The following is an 18716-nucleotide window of genomic DNA, read 5'->3' as shown; positions in this document are numbered from 1 at the left end:
TAATGTAGCCTCAGCATAGATGAGCAGTGGGCCACAGAGGTCCAGTAGCTAACTCCACATCTCCAGACTAGTTTTTATTTTACTAACTTGTAGCTTTCCGTCCGAACCAATGCTGACTGAAGAGAGAAATCATTTGCAGACTTTGATGTGTAAAATCTGTGATGTTCCTTTTCAATGCCTTTAATGCAGCCACTTGGGGGCTGCAGACACAAACCATAAACACAGCACCTACATATTATCTTAAGTTAATATTACAAAGGTGCCTATTAAGTATTTTCAAACATTAGTATTCACCTCATGTTTCTGTTCACCTGATGAATGTACATCCATTACTCACTCTCTCTTAGCTTTACTTTCCATGCATGTAGGACATTAATATCACAGCTGTATCTGTTAAATAAGATGTAAGTTCAAGTGGAGCAGGATATGAGATGCTTTATTGGGGTTACAGGTTGATGTGGCTGCAGGATCTGAGCACAGACAATTTGCCGACATTTCTCTTGTTGAGGCGTTCTTCTGTTTCAGATCCCCCATCCCACAAACACACACAAATCCACACTGATGCCCCCCTCAGTGAGGCTGAGTGAGGGCTGAAATTGGTGAGATGTGAAAGAGAAGTGTGTGAGGGGGAGAGAGGGAGGGAGGGGAGGAGAAAGAGGAAAGTGGGGAGAAGGGAGCTGACAAACAGAGAGGGAGAACAAAAATGGAGAGAGCGTTTATTATCAGATACTCGCCGGTCCGTATTATTATCTCCTCCTTCACTTTTCATTGCCCACTAGATTCCAATGTTCCAGCAACTAAAAAATAACAACCTGCTGTATTCCCTTCATCCTGCATTTAAACCACCAAGGGATTTTGGGACAGAGGAGAAATTATTACACCCTCTCCCTCCTCCTCTCCTTCGCCCTCCCTCCACCGCCTCCCCCTCCATCTCTGTGCCCGCCTTCGGCCTCCAACTCTCCTCCAATCCCTCTCTTCCTCGCCCTCGCTGGGTTTCACTTGGAGGACATGGTGTAGCAGCCGTGTGGGTGCCACTGCATGTCACGGATGCGCCTAATAGACTGCATCTGGGGGCAGCGGGCGCCAAACTCGTTGAAGTGCCTGAAGTCGCCCTTCTCCAGCAGGTACTGGCTGCCACGGTAGCCGGGGAACTGGTAACCCACCCAGCTGGGGGAAGAGGAGAGGGAGAGGACAGAGAATTTATATTTTCAAAGTGGAGAGACATTGCAAGATAAAAATACAGACAGTGACAAGGGAAAATGTGCATGATTGATCAGAGAAAATGAAAAGAAAATTGATTAAGGCGAGAAAACACAAGGTTGAAAGATGAGTAACAGTCGAGTAAGATGTGAGAGAAAGATGCTTGAAGCACAGATGCAGAGGGAGGATAAACATCAAGCAAATAAAGACATCGATCTGTTTGTCATGCTGTCAGATGCCAAACCACAGATGTTTCAGACAGCAGGGAGTGCGACAAATGAAGTAATCACGGCATTTAAGAAACAGTGTCTGCTCTCTGCCACACCTCTGAGAGCAAAGACAGACACCGAGCTGCTGACGTTCATGACACCCTCAGCGAGCTGCTGGTGAAAAAGCCTCTATTCCTGAACTTGCTTCCAGAGCTCTCTGATAGTTGGTGATTATGATGCTGTTTTTTGTTAGTTTGAGAATGACGACATGATGTGGAATCTGTCAGACCCATGCAGCAGTATATGGAGATGAACTTTGTGATGCAGCTGTTGCAAAAGCAGGATTTAATGTTTGTAGCTAGCACTGCTAAAAATGTATGATTTGACCATTGGGAGCTGCAGATTTGTGATAGACATTTGTGATAGCTGAGTTACAGCTCCATTGGGAAGTAGATGATAAAAGGTCAGAACCACTCTAAAGTCTTTATGCCACACAGTAAAAAATAATGGATGTTGCCACTCTGACGTCACCAATCGGTTTGTGGACTCCCGTTTTAAGCATTTTGGCCGTCACCATTTTGGATTTTTTGGGCCAGACGTGACCATAGCTGACCAATCTGCATTTCTGCTGTACTTATTTTATTCACTTTGTTGCTTTGCTATAATCTTTGATAAACAATTTCTACTGGAACGGAAGCTTAAGTATGTACTGCTGAAAGAGTCAGTATCAGAGTAAGTGTATGCTATATTTCAATATTTGCTCCGCTTTACCTTACACATTAACCAGTCGATGCAAACCAGCAACTCAGTGTTCTGCTACGTAAAATGACCATTTTTGTCAGTGGAATCTGGTGGCTTTGATACAGCGGCTTCAGTTACCCGTTGGAAAAGACTGTCTAATGTCAAGGTAAAGCGATGAATGTATTGTAAATATAGCACACATCTAAACAGATTTTTTGTGGGCTTTACCGAGGTGGCTAAATACTAACTAACTGAGGCAGCGTTTTCTCAGCGTCATTTGATTTTAATGTATGTGATGTGGGAATTTTCTACCTGGAAGTTATTGTAAATAAACATTGTGATTCAGTGTATTCTTTTAAAGAAGACAGCAAAAATGCTCGTAACATATTGTCACACCACTCACGTTCCACAGCTGACCATGATGCTGCCCACTCTGTCAGTAAAACCATAGGAAAACAGGCTGGGGACATCATCATCCATGATCTCCATCTTGCGACCCTTGAACTCTCCAACCTCATACAGGCAGATCTTGTGCTTCTCTGGGTCCTAGAAGACACCGGAGAAAGAAAAGGAGAGGAAAGCAGTTGAAATGAGGAGCAATAGAAGCTGCCAAAGTCAGTAAAGTCTTTTGTTTCCTAAGAGGTCAAACAGACAGGGGGTTTACCATGCGGACAGGCCTGAAGGACAGCAGGTAGTCATTCTTCTGACAGTTGCTCCAGGAGTCCCAGCGGGGGTATTCGCCCTTCTCCAGGATGAACATCTCTCCACAGAAGTTCATCTGCTCAAAGCCCACGAAGCTGAGGAGGGGAGGAAAAGTCACCAGGATGAGAAGGGACGGAGGTGATGAGCTCCAAGTATGATGGACAATAATAATATTGCCTTTTAAAGGAGCACTCCACTAAATTACCGGCCATTCTTGACAATTGAGACAAATCATGTCCTACAAAAAACAGTCAGTTATAACTTATTAATGCACAAATTATGTTTCTTGGCTGAAACATTATTTTTAAAGACTTTATTTGTATAAAATAAATATGATTTATAGAATATTTTGAACTGCTTTTACTTCTTATCTTCTAAACTTGCCCTGTGACAGAAAACAGCCTTGTCCTCGACAAGAATTCACAACTTCAAATAATTAAAATGTGTTAATAGCCAAAATCTAAAACTAACAGTACATACTGATAACATTGGTGTAAAAATGTACTGTTACAATCACCTTTGTTTTAGAATTAAAGAAGTGTCCCAGTTTGTTGTCAGCTCTGTCAGATTTCTACAAAAACATCATTTAATCAGGCGTAAAAGGAGTTAGCTTTGTTACAGGGACTCCTGTCTCACTTCCTGGTGAGAAAAAAGGTAGGATTGCTGCTCTGTACTAGTATTTTTCAATTTTTTGATAAATTCATTAAATAATACTGCTATCCGGTGTGTCTCAACCATAACAGGTCGATTCTGTAGCCCTTCTAAATCCAAACTATATAAGAATTATGGTTTAAAGATGAGCATTCTGATTAGCATTTCAAGATCTCTTCACAACTGTGAAAAATAAAATGGCTGCTCACTACCACTGCCGTGAAACTAATAAATATTTAACCTTTTGTCAACTCTGTAAAACGTCAACTCTGTCAGAACTTACCTCTGACATCCATCATGTAGGCTATTTTACAAAAAAATCTATCAAAAATCACTGGGAGGTTACATTACAAGGTTTAATAGTTAAGACTTTGATCTTTTGAAATATATAGTTTTCAGCCTAATTGAAGAGTAAAAATCAAAAAGCCCAGAAAAAAAGGCTTTGCCCCAATTTTCAAGAATGAGTGTTACATATGAAGATCTTTTTATTCCACTCTACTCAGCAAAAAAATAACCCTGCCGATGTCATTCTGGAAGTCCATTTGAGGTTGCTGATCGCTCGTCTTTTTCTTTATCCTACTCCATGTAAAGTGTCTTTGGGGACTCAGAAAAGTGCTATGTAAGTGTGATGTATTTTTATTCTCTCTATTGCTTACCTCTCCATAACTGTTATTTCATTTATTTATGTTTAAATTTATTTATTATTATGTTATTTATGTTGTTTGTTGTCGATATGATGATACACACACACATGAATGAGTGATTGATATGATCAGCGGGACATTTCTGTTGTGCTTTGATGTCAAACATTGCTGTTTGTTGCTTTGTCATGTTATGAGTTTAGGTATTGAAGTTAATTCTACCTCTACACTCTCTGCAGTCATTCAGCTACATGCCTCAAATGTGAAGTGTGCAATGTCAAATAATGGTGAGGTACAATTTTGAAATTACCTGCTCTGTGCTCAGAGGAGTGTGGGTGTCGGGTGAAGTATGATTACTTGCGGGTGGGTGTGTATGTGAAGCTGCATATGCACAGACTACTTACGGTCCGCAGTCGACACGCAGGGAGCGCACCCTGTCCATTCCCATGTCACATACATTCATACACTCTCCGTTGATCTCAATGCAGCGGCCCTGGAAGTTCTCCTGGTCAAACACACACATCTGGAGAGTTGGGGGAAAGGAAACACAATGGGAATGAGAAAGGAGGTCACAGAGGTGGTTTAAAGTCAAAGGCAACGTCTGAGGAGAGTAGAAACGAGATACACAAACGTGACCAAAAAGAGAGAGGGAGAGTAAGTAAACTGAGTGTGTTACTCTGACAGCTCCCTCCTGAACGCACAGAAGCCTCACATGGTATTTTTATGTTAGTTGTAGTTGTCGCCCGCCTCCTCACTGAGCTGGAACAACCAGCAGGACGTGATAGTATAGACATCAGTCCAGAAACTGTTAGTGTGAGAGGCCAGCTGCTTCACATGCTGTAAAACAGGCTTCATGATATATCTGAAGATGTTTAAACATCTGTTAGAGTGTAGTGTGTGTGTGTGTGTGTGTGTGTGTGTGTGTGTGTGTGTGCTGTACCTTGTAGGACATCATGCCCATCTCAGATATCTTGTTCTGAGCTGCCTTCCCATCAGTCTGGGAAGCAGACTTGGATTTTTCTCCTCCAGCAGACATGATGACTGAGAAGAGAAGAGAAGAGAAGAGAAGAGAAGAGAAGAGAAGAGAAGAGAAGAGAAGATGCTGTGAATCCATTTTCATTAGCTCACACATTAAGCAACTGTGTGGAAATGATTACGGTGGGGAGGGGGATTAAACATTATGTTTCACTTATTTTCAAAAGCAAAAGCCCGCTGCAGTGATGGCAACATTTTTCTTTGGATCCTCCCCTTTACTGAGAGGAAAATTTGAGCAGCCTACCCACTACATCTCAAAGTAATAAACACAATTCCTCAAAGTAAGATAACACAATACTATATTTAAAGATTTAAATTATCCTCCCTTCAGCAATAAGAACAAAACAAATAACCTTTCCTGATCCCACCCCTAGCAACAGTTACACAATCCTTAACAAGGCTGAATTCAGTTCAGACTTTACCACACAAATTATTATCTTGTAGCTTTTTCTGCTTTATACTCTACACTTTTTCCCAACAAAAAGAACACTAGCAAAATAAGTCTTTGGTACAAAACAAAAAAAGCAAATCCTACTTAAAGGTGTTTATTCGTTGCTAATCACAAAAACACCTACTATATCCTTTAACACATGCATATAACTAACATAAACAATTTATTTTTTATATAAAACGCTGGTCGCCTTAAAATTTTTTCAGTTCTGAGCCTGAAATTAACTTAACAATACTTAAGCATTAGTTTTAGCATAATTTATACTAAGAATAAACTGTTTATTCTGAGTATTGGAGATTTATTCACAGCTACTGGATTTGTGCAAAAACAAATTCACATTTCACCAGCAATGTTTGACTTTCTTGACCTCAAACTGCAAAACAATTTTCTCATTATCACTTATAACATCAGGTTATTCCTGCTCTCTATTGCCTTCTGTCTTTTCTTTGCTCGTCTGTATGATGTTTGTCCACTGTCTTACCTGTGGCAGTGTGTGCGTAAAGGAGTAGGCTCAGGGCTGAGACTGGTGATCTGTGTGAGAGTGCACCAGGCCCCTTGTCGCTTTTATATGCTGGCGCCCAGAGAGAGGGGATTATAGACAGAGAAACAAACTCGCTGAGCTCACAGCCCCCACAGAATAGAAATACCCCCATCATCAAAGAGAGAGAGGCAGAGAGAGACACAGTGGGGTAGAAAGAGAGGCAAAGAGGTATAGGTTAAAACAAGAGAAGAATATGAGGAAGCTAATGTGACAAAGTGAAAGTCAATGCATATTTGGCCTTGGAGGACTGGATGGAAAGCAAAATAAGTTTATAATAACTTGATCATCTGTGAGCTAAAAAGACTCGCTCAGTGAGCTGTTACATATAAAGCTCTGACCCCAATAATAGTCCAATAATAAAGACAGCCATGCTGACCAGGTTCACATTTTAGAGCCTGTCCCAAAATTATTCACTAGTATTCCCATCAGTGCTGTAATCAAGAGGCACTGGGACAAACAATAAGAGGGAAAGCAATAACCTGTGAGAAGCAATAAGCTCACTGTTCCAACTCTGGGTGAGCAAAGAGCTTCAGAGTGTGCTTGGACAATAATCTGAATCTCTCTCCTCATCGCTGAGGGAGGAAGCTATTCAATTAAAGCCCTCTGCCTTTCTCCTTGCGTGGGTGGATAAAATATTGTGGGGGGTGTTTGTCTATGAGGTGCTTATTCCAAAGCGCACCCAAGGGAACATGCAAACCAGAATGTTAACTCCAAACATGGCCACACAGACAAGAGGTCACGTCATGTTTGACATCAAGGTTTCAGATGTGCTGATGAGGATGAAAGCGAAATATGGGCTGAGTCTCTTCACCAGATGAGGCCAAAATACTCATGTCTTGGATTCAGTGATCGGACTCATTAATCCTCCTGCTCAAGTGAGCATCAGGGAAAGGTCAATGGGAACCAGAGTGAAGGGGTTCCTCTCGGTGACTGCTGTACATCCTATAAGAGTTACATGAATGTAGAAAAAGAAGAAAAGTGCTCAACAGCAAGGGGAGGTTAAGTGGGCACCTTGGGGCACATCTCTTATTTCTACATCCTTGTCTCCCTGTTCTTCGTCCTCCAGTCGAGAACTTCACTTGCCTCTTGATTCAGTGACTGTATTTAGTCATGATCCACCATCTAAAAGGACATTCTCGCTAATAAAACTCTTCCCAGAGCAAATGAGGAAAAAGAAGTGAGGATACACCAACCCATTCTTATCCCAACTCATCACAATCGCCAATTGGTCACTGCCGGGCTAGGGATTGTCGTCCCAGGATGCAAATTTGTGAATCCTAGGATGCCAAAGAAATGGCCTACCTGAGGCCCTGATCACACAGAAAGCGTTTTACAGGTTGGAAAACGTGAGGTATGCTGCATTACCTTTTCTTATGATTATTGAATGCCACTAGTGAAAAATAAACCCTTGCTGTGTAATCAATCTATGGTTTATTTATTTATTTTAGTTATTTGAAAGTAATTGGTATCTAGTTCCTAAAATGGACAGGCAGGGGGTACTTGCTGTAGCTCTGGTTGAGGGTGAGAGGCTGTCAGCAAATAGCCTGTTGGGCACAGGGAAACGGAGATCTGTGTGGGTACATGAGAGCCTAAAAATGAGGGTGGATCATGGGGAGTACCACCAGCTGGTCCAAGAGTTTCTCCTCGATGATGGCCGTTTCCAGGCATATTTTAGGATGACCCGGGGGCAGTTTAACAACCTGCTGTCTATCGTCTGGCCGTATAGCTCTGGGTATACAGCAACCGCTACCACCAGTTTCTCCTCAATTGTTTACCAACTGTAAACTTGTCGTTGTGACCACCACAGAAGACCTGCCACCTCTCATATCATCTGATTGGACAATGGGAAAAAAGATGACGAAAAAAGAGATGACGTGGGGCATTTATCTGCTTTGAGTTGAACTTTTTTCAACTCGAGGAGTTCAGGGAGCTCCTGTAAAAATGCCAGGTGCTTAGAACGCAGAAATGTGAGGCGCACTGCAACTCAAAAAACACAAGCAAAAAGTTTCATTCTTATTAAAAACAATTACAAACAAAATGCCTCAAGCTGCTTCTGTGTGATTGGCGCTTTACTCTGCCTCTGACATTCTTACCCTAGCCCTAACCAGTCCTACTCCTCTTACCTCAACCAACAAAGGCAACAAGTACTTGCCTCACTGTAATACAGAGTAGGGCGGGTCATTCCTTTGCCATCCTAGGATTTGCAAATTTGGTTCCGGGACGGTGTGTCAATCTATGCCCTCCAACACAAGCATGTGGTTAGGTTTAGGCAACAAAAGCACATGCTTAAGTTTTTTAAAAAAAAACATAATGATCATGGATTGGTCCAACATTCATACAGGAAGTGAACACCGGGCTCCTGGGGGAAAGTCCGGGGTTGCTGGGGTTGTTGCCCACCCTATAGGGGCTTTCCAGCTCCTTATATTCCATCATTACCAGCAGTGTTTCAACTTGACCCTGTCTAGCAGCTTATCAATCCACCATGACCATGTTATTAGCTGATGTTGCCCGTCCACAAGCCATTCTGATGCGACAGGTGCCATCCGCCCAACCAGCCAACCAACCACCATGAAAAGTTCTGTCCGCCTACTTTACAAACTGACACTGTCCAGCAGTGTATGATACAACCACGAAAGATGACTTTTGGTGTCAGGCATTTGATGCCAAAATCACTGACAAAGCGACTTATTTGATGACTTCAGAATGACAACGGGCTGGATAAACAGGTGTATTATTTGAAGTCAGAATGTGTAACTTTTTTTCTTGCTTAAATCACATCACATTTTACGGGTATTTTACGGGATAATACACACTGTAGCATAAGAACAAACACTGATAATATTGAACATTCACAAAGAGGACAATAACATAGACCCTAAAAGACATGAAAGATATGGTATCCATGCCTACTTAAAAAAATACATTCCTAAAGACAGTAGCAAACATTAATGTATGTGTCTTATGATTTAACCACCTAAGTCTCAAGCTTTTTTTCGATATGTATTTTTAATTCCTCCTAGCTATTTGAGATTAGAAGGACCTGGTAAGTATTAAAAACTAACTAACTTTGAACAGGAAGTCGTTTTTGGAAAAAATTATGTCCTCACATGGGGACATTGGGTTTATTTCTAATAGTCACAAGTGTGTCATAAAGTATAAAGCTGTTTCTTTCAATGCCTGAACACTGTTGTGCAAAAACAGAATTACAAACATTGCAACATTTGTTCAGTGTTTTGTAACTCTATGGTTTAGGGGTCACTGTTCAAGTCTAAAATTGTTCAGACCTGTTTACTTCAATGATTGAATATGGCAGTGCGAAAACAAAATTGCAAATAATGCAACATATCTAAAAGGATTTGTCCATGTTGTATCTTTGTATGCTTTTTCCTTGCTCCATTCTCCAATCTAGGAACATCCTTTTTGTCTGCAAGAACATTATGTCACACCTAATTGGTCTGTGTGAAATGCTGCGATAATACAGTAATAATGTCCAAATGTCCTCAAATGAGTACATCCTAATTAAGAGTGTCTTAGCTGCTAAAATTGGTCAAATATGTATGCCATATCAAACTACCATCTTGGCTGTTTACTTTTCAACTCCTGCGGTGCAGCGCTGTCCTCGTCATGTTACGCCCGCCCGGAGCCCGCCTCTGTCAGATAGACTGATCTGATTGGTCCGATGGCGATTCAGCGGGCTCTGCTCTCCCCATGCAGAGCAAATTCAAATTTGTTAGGGGCGGGGCATCTGGATTTCCAGGTTACCTATTTGTAGCAACCTGACATGATGTGGTGCAGATGATTCTATTCGCTCCACTGTCAGGTCCACTAAATTTGTGCTAAATTTAGGCTCTTATTTCTGTTTTGCAAGTCTTGATGGTGTTTTTTTGTAGTTGGCTTTGAATGGTGGTGGCTGTGAGTCTCTCATTGAGATGAAGAAATCAACTCACCAGACTTTACACCCACCTCCTGCCAATTTCTGTTAGCTAGCTACTAGCTAGCCAGGTCGAAGTTTTTAAATATAAACATCAGTAAACACTAGGGAAAGATGGAGAAGATAGCACCAGCTGAACAAGCATCCTGCTAGCCAATGTACAGGCATTGAAGAAATAAAGTGATTGACCTCTGTGCTGCTTCAGTTAGCAGCGGGATATCAGGAACTGTAATATCCTTTGAATCACTGAAAACTTGGCTAAATTCTGGACAGCACCAGTCAACCAGGTGACTCTTTTTCTATATGCCAATCTGACAAAGCAGAGGACTCTGGTGATAAAGACGAGGATAGGAGGCATGTGCTTCACAGAGAATTAGGACTGGTGTGACAATGGGAATCTGAGGTGCTGTCCTGTGCCTGCTGTCGATCACTGCTGATGAGATCACATTTTACCGGAGTTGTACCCTGTGTAATTCTGAGTGACAAATGATTGATTGATTGATTGATTGATTGATTGATTGATTGATTGATTGATTGATTGATTGATATAAAAGAGTCCATTATCAAGGACAACAGATCCTTGATCATGGACCTTAAGTATAAGGTGCAGCAATCTCAAACTGTAATGTCCTAATATGAGGACACTGGGTCACAGGAGGTTAAGAATCATTAAGTGGCAAACTTTAAGTCCTTGGATTCTTTATGTGTGGTATAGGACTACATATTTTTCATGTTCACATCTGGCACAGCTGGAAACATAAAAAGAAGACAACTTTAGAATGGTACACTGTGATCCTAATGTTTCTGTAGAAGATCATTGTTTTTAAAATAGGCAATCTATGCTACAAAATCTGTGCTGGTCCCTCATATAAAATCAGGCCATACATGTTTAGCTGGGTTATTAAGATACAACATTGATCTGATGGGGAAAGATGAAAAAGAGCCAAGAAAAGTCAATGACAGTTATCATCTGTGCTATTCAAAAAGCCCTTTGATCAATATTTGCAGCATGGCTGATGTATCTTGAAGTGTGTTTGACTGATCTTCCTTCACAAAGTCCAGCAGTAGATAGCAGTTCATTGTGCCTGCACTGATATTTCATATTTTACATTTCATTTACAGCAGTTTGATATCTTGTGTTTATATCTGTAATGTTCTGCTGAAATACTGGGCAGCCTTCACGACAACAGGACACCACACTATCTTAGCAAAACCAAGTTAAAATGATGGAACCAGAAAGTTAAAGTGTACAATCCATTTTGACCCTTTTAAGCAAATACATGTTGTGTGAATTCCTGCTTCTTCTTCTTCAGGCTGTTCTCATTCACTGTTCCTCCTTATACCTATGAGAAGTAATGCACTATATAATTGTGAGCTAGGGGCTGTGATCACATGACCTTTGAGCTGCAGGTTCGTGTCCATTATATGACATTAAGGACATAGGGTGGCAAAGTCTACAGACAGACTGGCTGAGGTAGTGAGCTGGTCAAACAAACACAGAACTTTGACCTGGTTGATTGCTGTTTGTGTCAGCCTCAGGTTATTTTCAGTACAATGTCAAGTTATTTTAAGTACATAACATGACAATGCCCAACCATTATTCTCTAACCAGTAGGGGCGCTAATTTGTGATATTAAACAAACTGTAGTATGATGGCCTACATCAATAACTGGAGGGACCACTAAGGCTTTTACACAACATCACAGAGAATCTATCAGTTGATCCTTCCATCAGTCCGTCCATCTGTTTATCCATCGATACATTAACTAATTTATAAGACTAAAAAGGTGTAATGCAACAGTTACACTATGTGTCTCTGTGACATGAAGGTTTCAGAAAACCCTGCCTTTAGTAAGAGTTTCCCACAGACTGTATATCTGAAAAGTTAATGTATGTAGGCTTCTGTATGTGGGCTGCCGTTAATTTCTCCTTCAGTTAATTGGAACATCCTGACGGTCTTCAGGCAGATAATGATGGCCTTTCAATCATTAGCATGAAAAAAGAAAAAAGAAAAAAAGCGCATGGGGTGGGGTGTTGCAGCTCTATATACATATAAAATCCTCAACATATTGTTTTTACACAATATATTTTTCTACATAGTATATATTTGTTTACACAGTATATATATATTTCTCTATACATGATCGCATATACCACTAAACATTATATATATATATATATATTATATTATATTATATTTTATTTTATATGGCAGAATTGTCCTCCTATTGGAGATGTACCACATGGTGTAATCCTTGCATTATGGGTATTTAAGATGGCGACTTCATTGTAAATGATTAGCAGTCTGAGGAAGAGCATCACGCTCGAAACGTCACGCAAAATAAAAAACTGCATACGGGAGCTCTTTTGGTGTGCGGATCGCTTTTTTTCTTTTTTCATGCTTTTGATACTTTGTGATCCAGCACCCAATCCAGTGGGCTTCGGGGATGTGCGTGTCCTATTTTTTATCGGCCTTTCAATCATTCACATTAGATTTATGAAGTGAAAGGCAGCATAGTCCTCTCTAGAGTGATTAGTGCATAATCCTGCAAAATGTATATGTATGTCAGTTGTATTCAGATAGTAACTCACTTTTACCACACTTTAAAGCCCCTACAAGGAACTTTCATTTTGAGTTGATTTTGGCGACCCTGTGGACAAAAGCGATAGTGTTTTGCCGGAATGAAGCCTGCATTTCCCATGAGCTCTAGCGCGTATTGTCGTAAAGACGCTTAGCTGGCTCACGCATGTGTTTGTTTTGGGGATGAATGAAACAACAAGACGGGAAAACTTTGCCCCCACTCCTATCGGGGATCCCAGCTCACCTCTGCCGCACACCAGCTCCACCTCTCTGGCGTAAGCGCTACCGCCGCCGGAGTAAACGCAGCGGTCGGCTGGTAAGGCTGAAGGCCTGTTTGGCAAGCACTTCCACGGCATGGAGTATGGAGCGGTGCCTCGCCTCTTTATTTCTCGGCACTCGCTGAATCTGCGCAACCTGCGGCCTCTGTGTGTGGCTCCACAGACAGCTAACGCCGTGGACCCGCCAGCTCCTGCCAGGATTGGGCTGGTAAATGCTAGATCGCTAGCGAACAAAACGTTTATCCCGAAGGATTTCCTGACTTCCCAAGGATTGGATTTTCTCTGTGTGACTGAGACGTGGCTGACTGTTGGTGAGTCCAGTGCTTTCACAGAACTTTTACCCGATGATTGCTGCTATTTTAACTCCCCGCGGATGTCGGGTCGAGGAGGAGGAATAGCGACTATTTATAAGTCACTATAAATGTAAGCAGCTAGGTAAGATGACGTGTGCCGTCTGAGTGCCGTAAATCGCTTCGTCCTGGGTCGGACCCGGAGACAGTTTCCTAAAGGTATGGATATACACTATATAGAAATAGCTTATCTTCACACCGATGGTCTCATTTGCTGTTGTAGGTCACGCACAGACATCAGCAGAAACGAGAGACTTTTGTATATCCAGTTAAAAGTTCCTTGTAGCGGCTTTAATTACAAATTCAGTTTCAGAATGGTACAGCAGTAACTTTGGAAATTCTGTTAGGAAAATGATGGTGGTCGTGACTTTAGTGTCCTTTGACGTAGCCACTGCCTTTGTGTAGGCGTGTGTGTCTGCGTGACGATGAACATGCACAGGAGAACTTGGTGTCTGATTCCTCCTATGATCTCAAGATGAAATTATGTCAAGGACCAAGGACCAGATGAGGCTAGAGGGGATGTTGCTGTGGCAACTGTGCCCCATTGTGAGAGGTGATTGACTGGGGATGGGGGGGGATATATTAAAACAACATCAGTGCAATAAAGGTCTGTGGTTGGGACACAGGGGCAGCTTCACAGACCCACAGTTTTTCAAATTAACCACAAAGCTATTTTCTTTTTCAATTCTCATTTTTGCAGGAGAAATATTCTCATGAGCCACCCCTCTGACTTTTTACATTGTGAGATTACATCATTATCATATTGTTAATATTCATTGATAATCGTCATCATGAAGTGAATTCGTCTGTCCCAATTTCCTCGACCTTTGGGAGCCATCATTGAAATGGGCTCCCGGGATGGCTCTCCAAATCCTTTTCATTCTCTGCCTATAGCCCTGGTCATTGTTGCTCTATACGATGGCACTGCTGACCTATACGAATAGACCAACAACAGCCCCACATTCCCCACCATCACCTCTGTGCCTGCCTCTATATGATCTGCTGAGTCGACAGGCCGCATACGGTTACAAAGACAGAGAGAAAGAGAGAGAGACAGACAGACAGACAGACGGAGAGAGACAGAAATGGAAACACAGAGAGACAGAGAGAGAGAGAGAGAGAGAGAGAGAGAGAGAGCTGGGCGCCTGCGACAGGCTCACTGGCGCGCGCGCACAACCCGTATTTTAGGCACGACAATGAACGTATTGGAGCGCACGGGAGGTTCACGCACACCTGAGTCAAAGTGATCACATTTTGCCATACGAATACCGGAAATCTCCTCCCTCTGCCTTCAAAGTAAAACCCCTATAGTTCTGAGGAATGTTTAAAAGTAGCAACCAATGATTATTTCCATTATTTATGTCATGTAACATAAATACTTTCTTTACTTACTTACTTTTACTTTCTTTACTTTATTTTAACACAATTTTCGCTGTGTATTGATTACAATCTCGCCATAACTTTCTCTATTAAAATAGTTTAGAAAAATACCTCCTTATGGGGCGGCAGTAGCTCAGTCCATAGGGACTTGGGTTGGGAACCGGAGGGTCGCCTGTTCAAGTCCCCGCCCGGACCAAAATATGGAGTGTGGACTGGTAGCTGGAGAGGTGCCAGTTCACCTCCTGGGCACTGCCGAGGTGCCCCTGAGCAAGGCACCGAACCCCCCAACCGCTCTGAGCACCTGTCATGGGCAGCCCACTCTGACATCTCTCCACTTAGTGCATGTATAGGTCCAGTTTGTGCATGTGTGTGTTCGGACCTGTGTGTAATTGACAAACAGAGTGAAAAAAAATTGAATTTCCCCTCAGGGGATTAATAAAGTATATAAAATTAAAATTAAAAATTAAAAAAAATTATAAATCAATAAAAGGCAATAGATTTTCATATTGGAGAAAATTAAATCAGGGAATATTTAATATTTTGCTTTAAATGACAATCACTTATGACAAAATAGTTGCTGGTGATTTTTTGGTTGCCTAATTGTTTTATGACTGAAAAAAACATGTTATCTAGATGATTTTTAATTCTCACCTTTATTTCAATACTCCTTATTACTTCAGTAACACCGTATGTGTGTGCTGTTTAATAGAGCTTAATTTTGAAGGCCCAGACCGGAAGTGTCGTCCCGCATTTGCCCGAGCTTCACACTTGATAAATCCGCCTCGTTTACATCATTAGTGTGGAGGGGCAACAAGCGCACACGCGCGAGCACGAGGTCCCCGCGTGGACGGCGGTATAAAATAGAAGCGCCAGGTTCTGACAAAAGTCTACGTCAAGAGGATTTGGTGAGTGAGGAGCGCGTGGAGAGCAGAGAGCATTCAGGTAAGCAGAAGCGGGAAACTGACTGACAGAACTTTCCCACGCGCTGCACTGACTGACTGACCGATTCAGTCGTAACCCACACACTTTAGCTGGTTAACTGTCATTAACAACATATTGGCTGAATGTAAAATTATTTTCATTCACATGGAGGTAACCAGTGTTAGCTACAACGAATGGAAACTATTTTAAAGCATATAAAGTTCACAATTAAGGAAAAATAATGTTTTTAAATAATAAATCAAAATTTGCCATTACTCATGTATGTTATTGGTTATACTCTGATCCAAGCTGTTTGTGTTGCTTGTTTTCTTTTCCACTTTAGAAATGTATAGATTTACTAAATCCCACATGAGCTCACCCATGTACTTCCCTAGCATGGGTACAGCCCCTTTCTTTAAGGTGAATACACACACACACACACACACACACACGCATAGACATATACACACATACTGTACACACCCTCATGCTTCCCCCTGTCTTCCCCCGTGTGCAGTTGACTGTGTTTGAGCAGGAACATTTCCAGGGCAAGTGTCTGGAGTTCACCTCTGAATGCTGCAACATCCACGACTGCGGCCTGGACAACATCCGCTCCATCCGAGTGGAGAGTGGAGCGTGAGTCACACAGCCTGTACGCCTGCATGTCTCTGTGGACAGCTGACTGACTCTGTATGTGTGTGTGTGTGTGTGTGTGTGTGTTTATGTAAGTGTGTGTCTGTGAGATGTAGGTAGAGATAATGAGAGAGGAAGTAGTGCCCTGGCTCCCACTGAAGTGTATCACCTCTGAGGTCACTCTATCCTACATGAAAGGTGCACCCAGCGTGAGCGGTGGGAGGTCGTCTTCTTTATGCCTTTTTCAGATGAAATACTGAGAGAGTTTTATTACAATTACCTGAGGAGCTGATGGAGTCAGTCTGAAAGCCATTTATACTGCAGGACTTTCACTTTGTGGAGTCTGTTCAGAGCTGGCATACACACCTCACCTGTGGTCAACAGTTTTCATTGGTCAGCAGTGGTGTTTTTATCCTTTTCATTAAATGGTGCGATACTTCCTTTTCTCAGTCTATGCAGAGGGAAACGTCAGGATCCCTCTGGCACACAACATTTTTAGAAACTCCAAACCGCTCTAAACCTATATTTACTCCTAGATTATACACTATCCATACTGGAACTGTTTTTTCTTTGGCCAAGTTTTCACACTGGTAACTAATTTCTTTCAATCTAAAAGCCTCTTAAAACTAGGTTTTAAATATTAAAGTTACACTCTACAGGATTTTCAGTTAGTGTGTGTTGACACACAGGTCCCTTGGCTGTCCCTTTTATACACTCATTGTTTCAGCCCTATTCCTACCTCCGCTCCCGGCTTAAAGGCAAGACAACTTTGTCCTCCCATTACCCAATCATACCTTATTACAGAACAGCAAGGCAACATAACGGCACAGTTCCCACATTTAACAGGCAGTGTAAAAGGGGCTAATATGGCCAGTAAAAGTGAAAGCCAACACCAGATTCACTCTCATGCACTATATTTGCATTTTTTTAGTGCTGTGTCTGCAATTTTCTTGGCTTCCTCTTGCATGCTTGCTGCTTACGGTCACACCTGGTTGATACCTTTTTATTAAGTCCCAACCTCACCTGTACCCAGGAACATCCTAAACACAGCAAAATAAGAGGAATATCCAGGCAGAGGGCAGAGTCTCTGCAGATAAATACAGTGCCACACACTGGCAATGGGCCATAAGTGATGATTAAGAGGGATTACTTTTTGAGTCAACAGTTTGTTTTTTTTGTTTGTTTGTTTGCTTTGAAGAAAATCCTGCATTGTTTAAGTTTTTCCCCCGATAACATTTGACTAAATAAGCAACATCAAAGTTAAAAAAAACTTCCTGGGGTATCAGGTGGAAAGTAAGATTTCCTCAAGTACAGCAAGTACTTAATTTTGAGGTACTTGCACTGTACATGAGTTCTGTATTTCTGTTTTAGGGTATTTTATCCTACATTCCACTAGGCAAATATTTTCCTTTTTACTCCACTACATGTATTTAACAGAGATAGTTACTTGTCCACAGATTTAGTCGTCGTTGTTCCTGTCATCAGAAGATTTTACTTAACTTCACTTCAGTATGGAAGGAAGATAGAAAATTGACCTACTGCTTATATGTTTATACTAGACTTGGGCAGTACCTATGTTTTCATACCATCATACCTTCCTTAAATTTCACCAGGGTATATGACAGTATTAGTGTGCAGCGCAATTCCACCCCCTGACCAAGGAGACTGGCAAGTGAAACAAAGTAAAACTCACCAATACCGTCTTGGTAAACAACCTACAACTACTAGGATGCACTGCGGCGCACTAGACTAATAAACACCCCCAATGGTGAGTGACGTAATGCAAGTTTGGCTGTTTTGACCATGGATATATAAAGAGACCTGGATACAGCTTTGAAGGCGGGACCCCATTCATCCCTATGAGAGCTTCTCAATGGCGCATGAAGTTAAAATGGTGCAACTGCTGCGTATAAAATTATCCGGATGTTCTGGGGATTATCAGCACTGCTTCCACACTGTGCAGCCCATAGAGTAGGAGCACCAGAGTCTAATGTCACCCAAGCCGGCTACTTGAGTTTAGTGCTTGGCTTACATGAATGGGGATAAAATGATTGAATCGGCTTTTCTAGACTTTCCAAATGTTTTCAGACCGAATGGATCAAATCCCAATAGGGAAACAAGTCATATTGACATGGCTGTGATGCTCAAAAAATGTATCCACTGATTAACAGATGTCTCTATCACCATGTAAGTCAATGGGAAAAGGTGTTTTTGGGTCACAGGGCATCACATGAAGGATATAATTCCACTGTTTGGCCACTACTAAAATTGACTTTAAAGCCTGGAACACTTCCTGGGGTCTGGTTTTGACACAGGAAACACAGTATAGTGCCCATGTCCTGTTCACAAACTTTTGTATTGCAGCCAAATGGTTCACTAAAACATTTTTTTGTATATATACATATATATATGTATATATGTGTATATGTGTGTGTGTGTGTGTGTGTGTGTGTGTGTATGTATGTATATAT

The 18716-nt window shown here is 41.7% G+C and overlaps 2 protein-coding genes and 1 long non-coding RNA gene across 3 annotated transcripts in view; 2 read left to right on the top strand and 1 right to left on the bottom strand.

Moving 5' to 3' along the window:
* Window positions 1-18716, top strand: part of LOC126390157 (uncharacterized) — a 698278-nt gene that overhangs the window by 404475 nt on the left and 275087 nt on the right. The gene's annotated exons all lie outside the window — the stretch shown is intronic.
* On the bottom strand, window positions 416-6194 carry crybb1l2 (crystallin, beta B1, like 2). The gene is made up of 6 exons (XM_050044312.1): window positions 6112-6194; window positions 5085-5185; window positions 4549-4667; window positions 2815-2947; window positions 2554-2696; window positions 416-1167 (listed from the first exon to the last, which is right to left on the bottom strand). The coding sequence occupies exons 2-6, from the start codon at window positions 5178-5180 to the stop codon at window positions 996-998; spliced, it is 663 nt and encodes a 220-aa protein (XP_049900269.1). The 5' UTR covers window positions 5181-5185; window positions 6112-6194; the 3' UTR covers window positions 416-995.
* The window catches only part of cryba1l2 (crystallin, beta A1, like 2), an 8416-nt gene continuing 5183 nt past the window's right edge, over window positions 15484-18716 (top strand). Inside the window, exons 1-3 of the mRNA XM_050044313.1 lie at window positions 15484-15633; window positions 15956-16032; window positions 16130-16248. Coding sequence (XP_049900270.1) covers window positions 15958-16032; window positions 16130-16248 — 194 coding nt within the window. The 5' untranslated portion in view covers window positions 15484-15633; window positions 15956-15957. The remainder of the gene's footprint in view (window positions 15634-15955; window positions 16033-16129; window positions 16249-18716) is intronic.

Source organism: Epinephelus moara, chromosome 5 (assembly GCF_006386435.1).
Source record: "Epinephelus moara isolate mb chromosome 5, YSFRI_EMoa_1.0, whole genome shotgun sequence".
Taxonomy (NCBI): domain Eukaryota; kingdom Metazoa; phylum Chordata; class Actinopteri; order Perciformes; family Serranidae; genus Epinephelus; species Epinephelus moara.
This window is presented reverse-complemented; position numbering and strand designations above follow the sequence as displayed.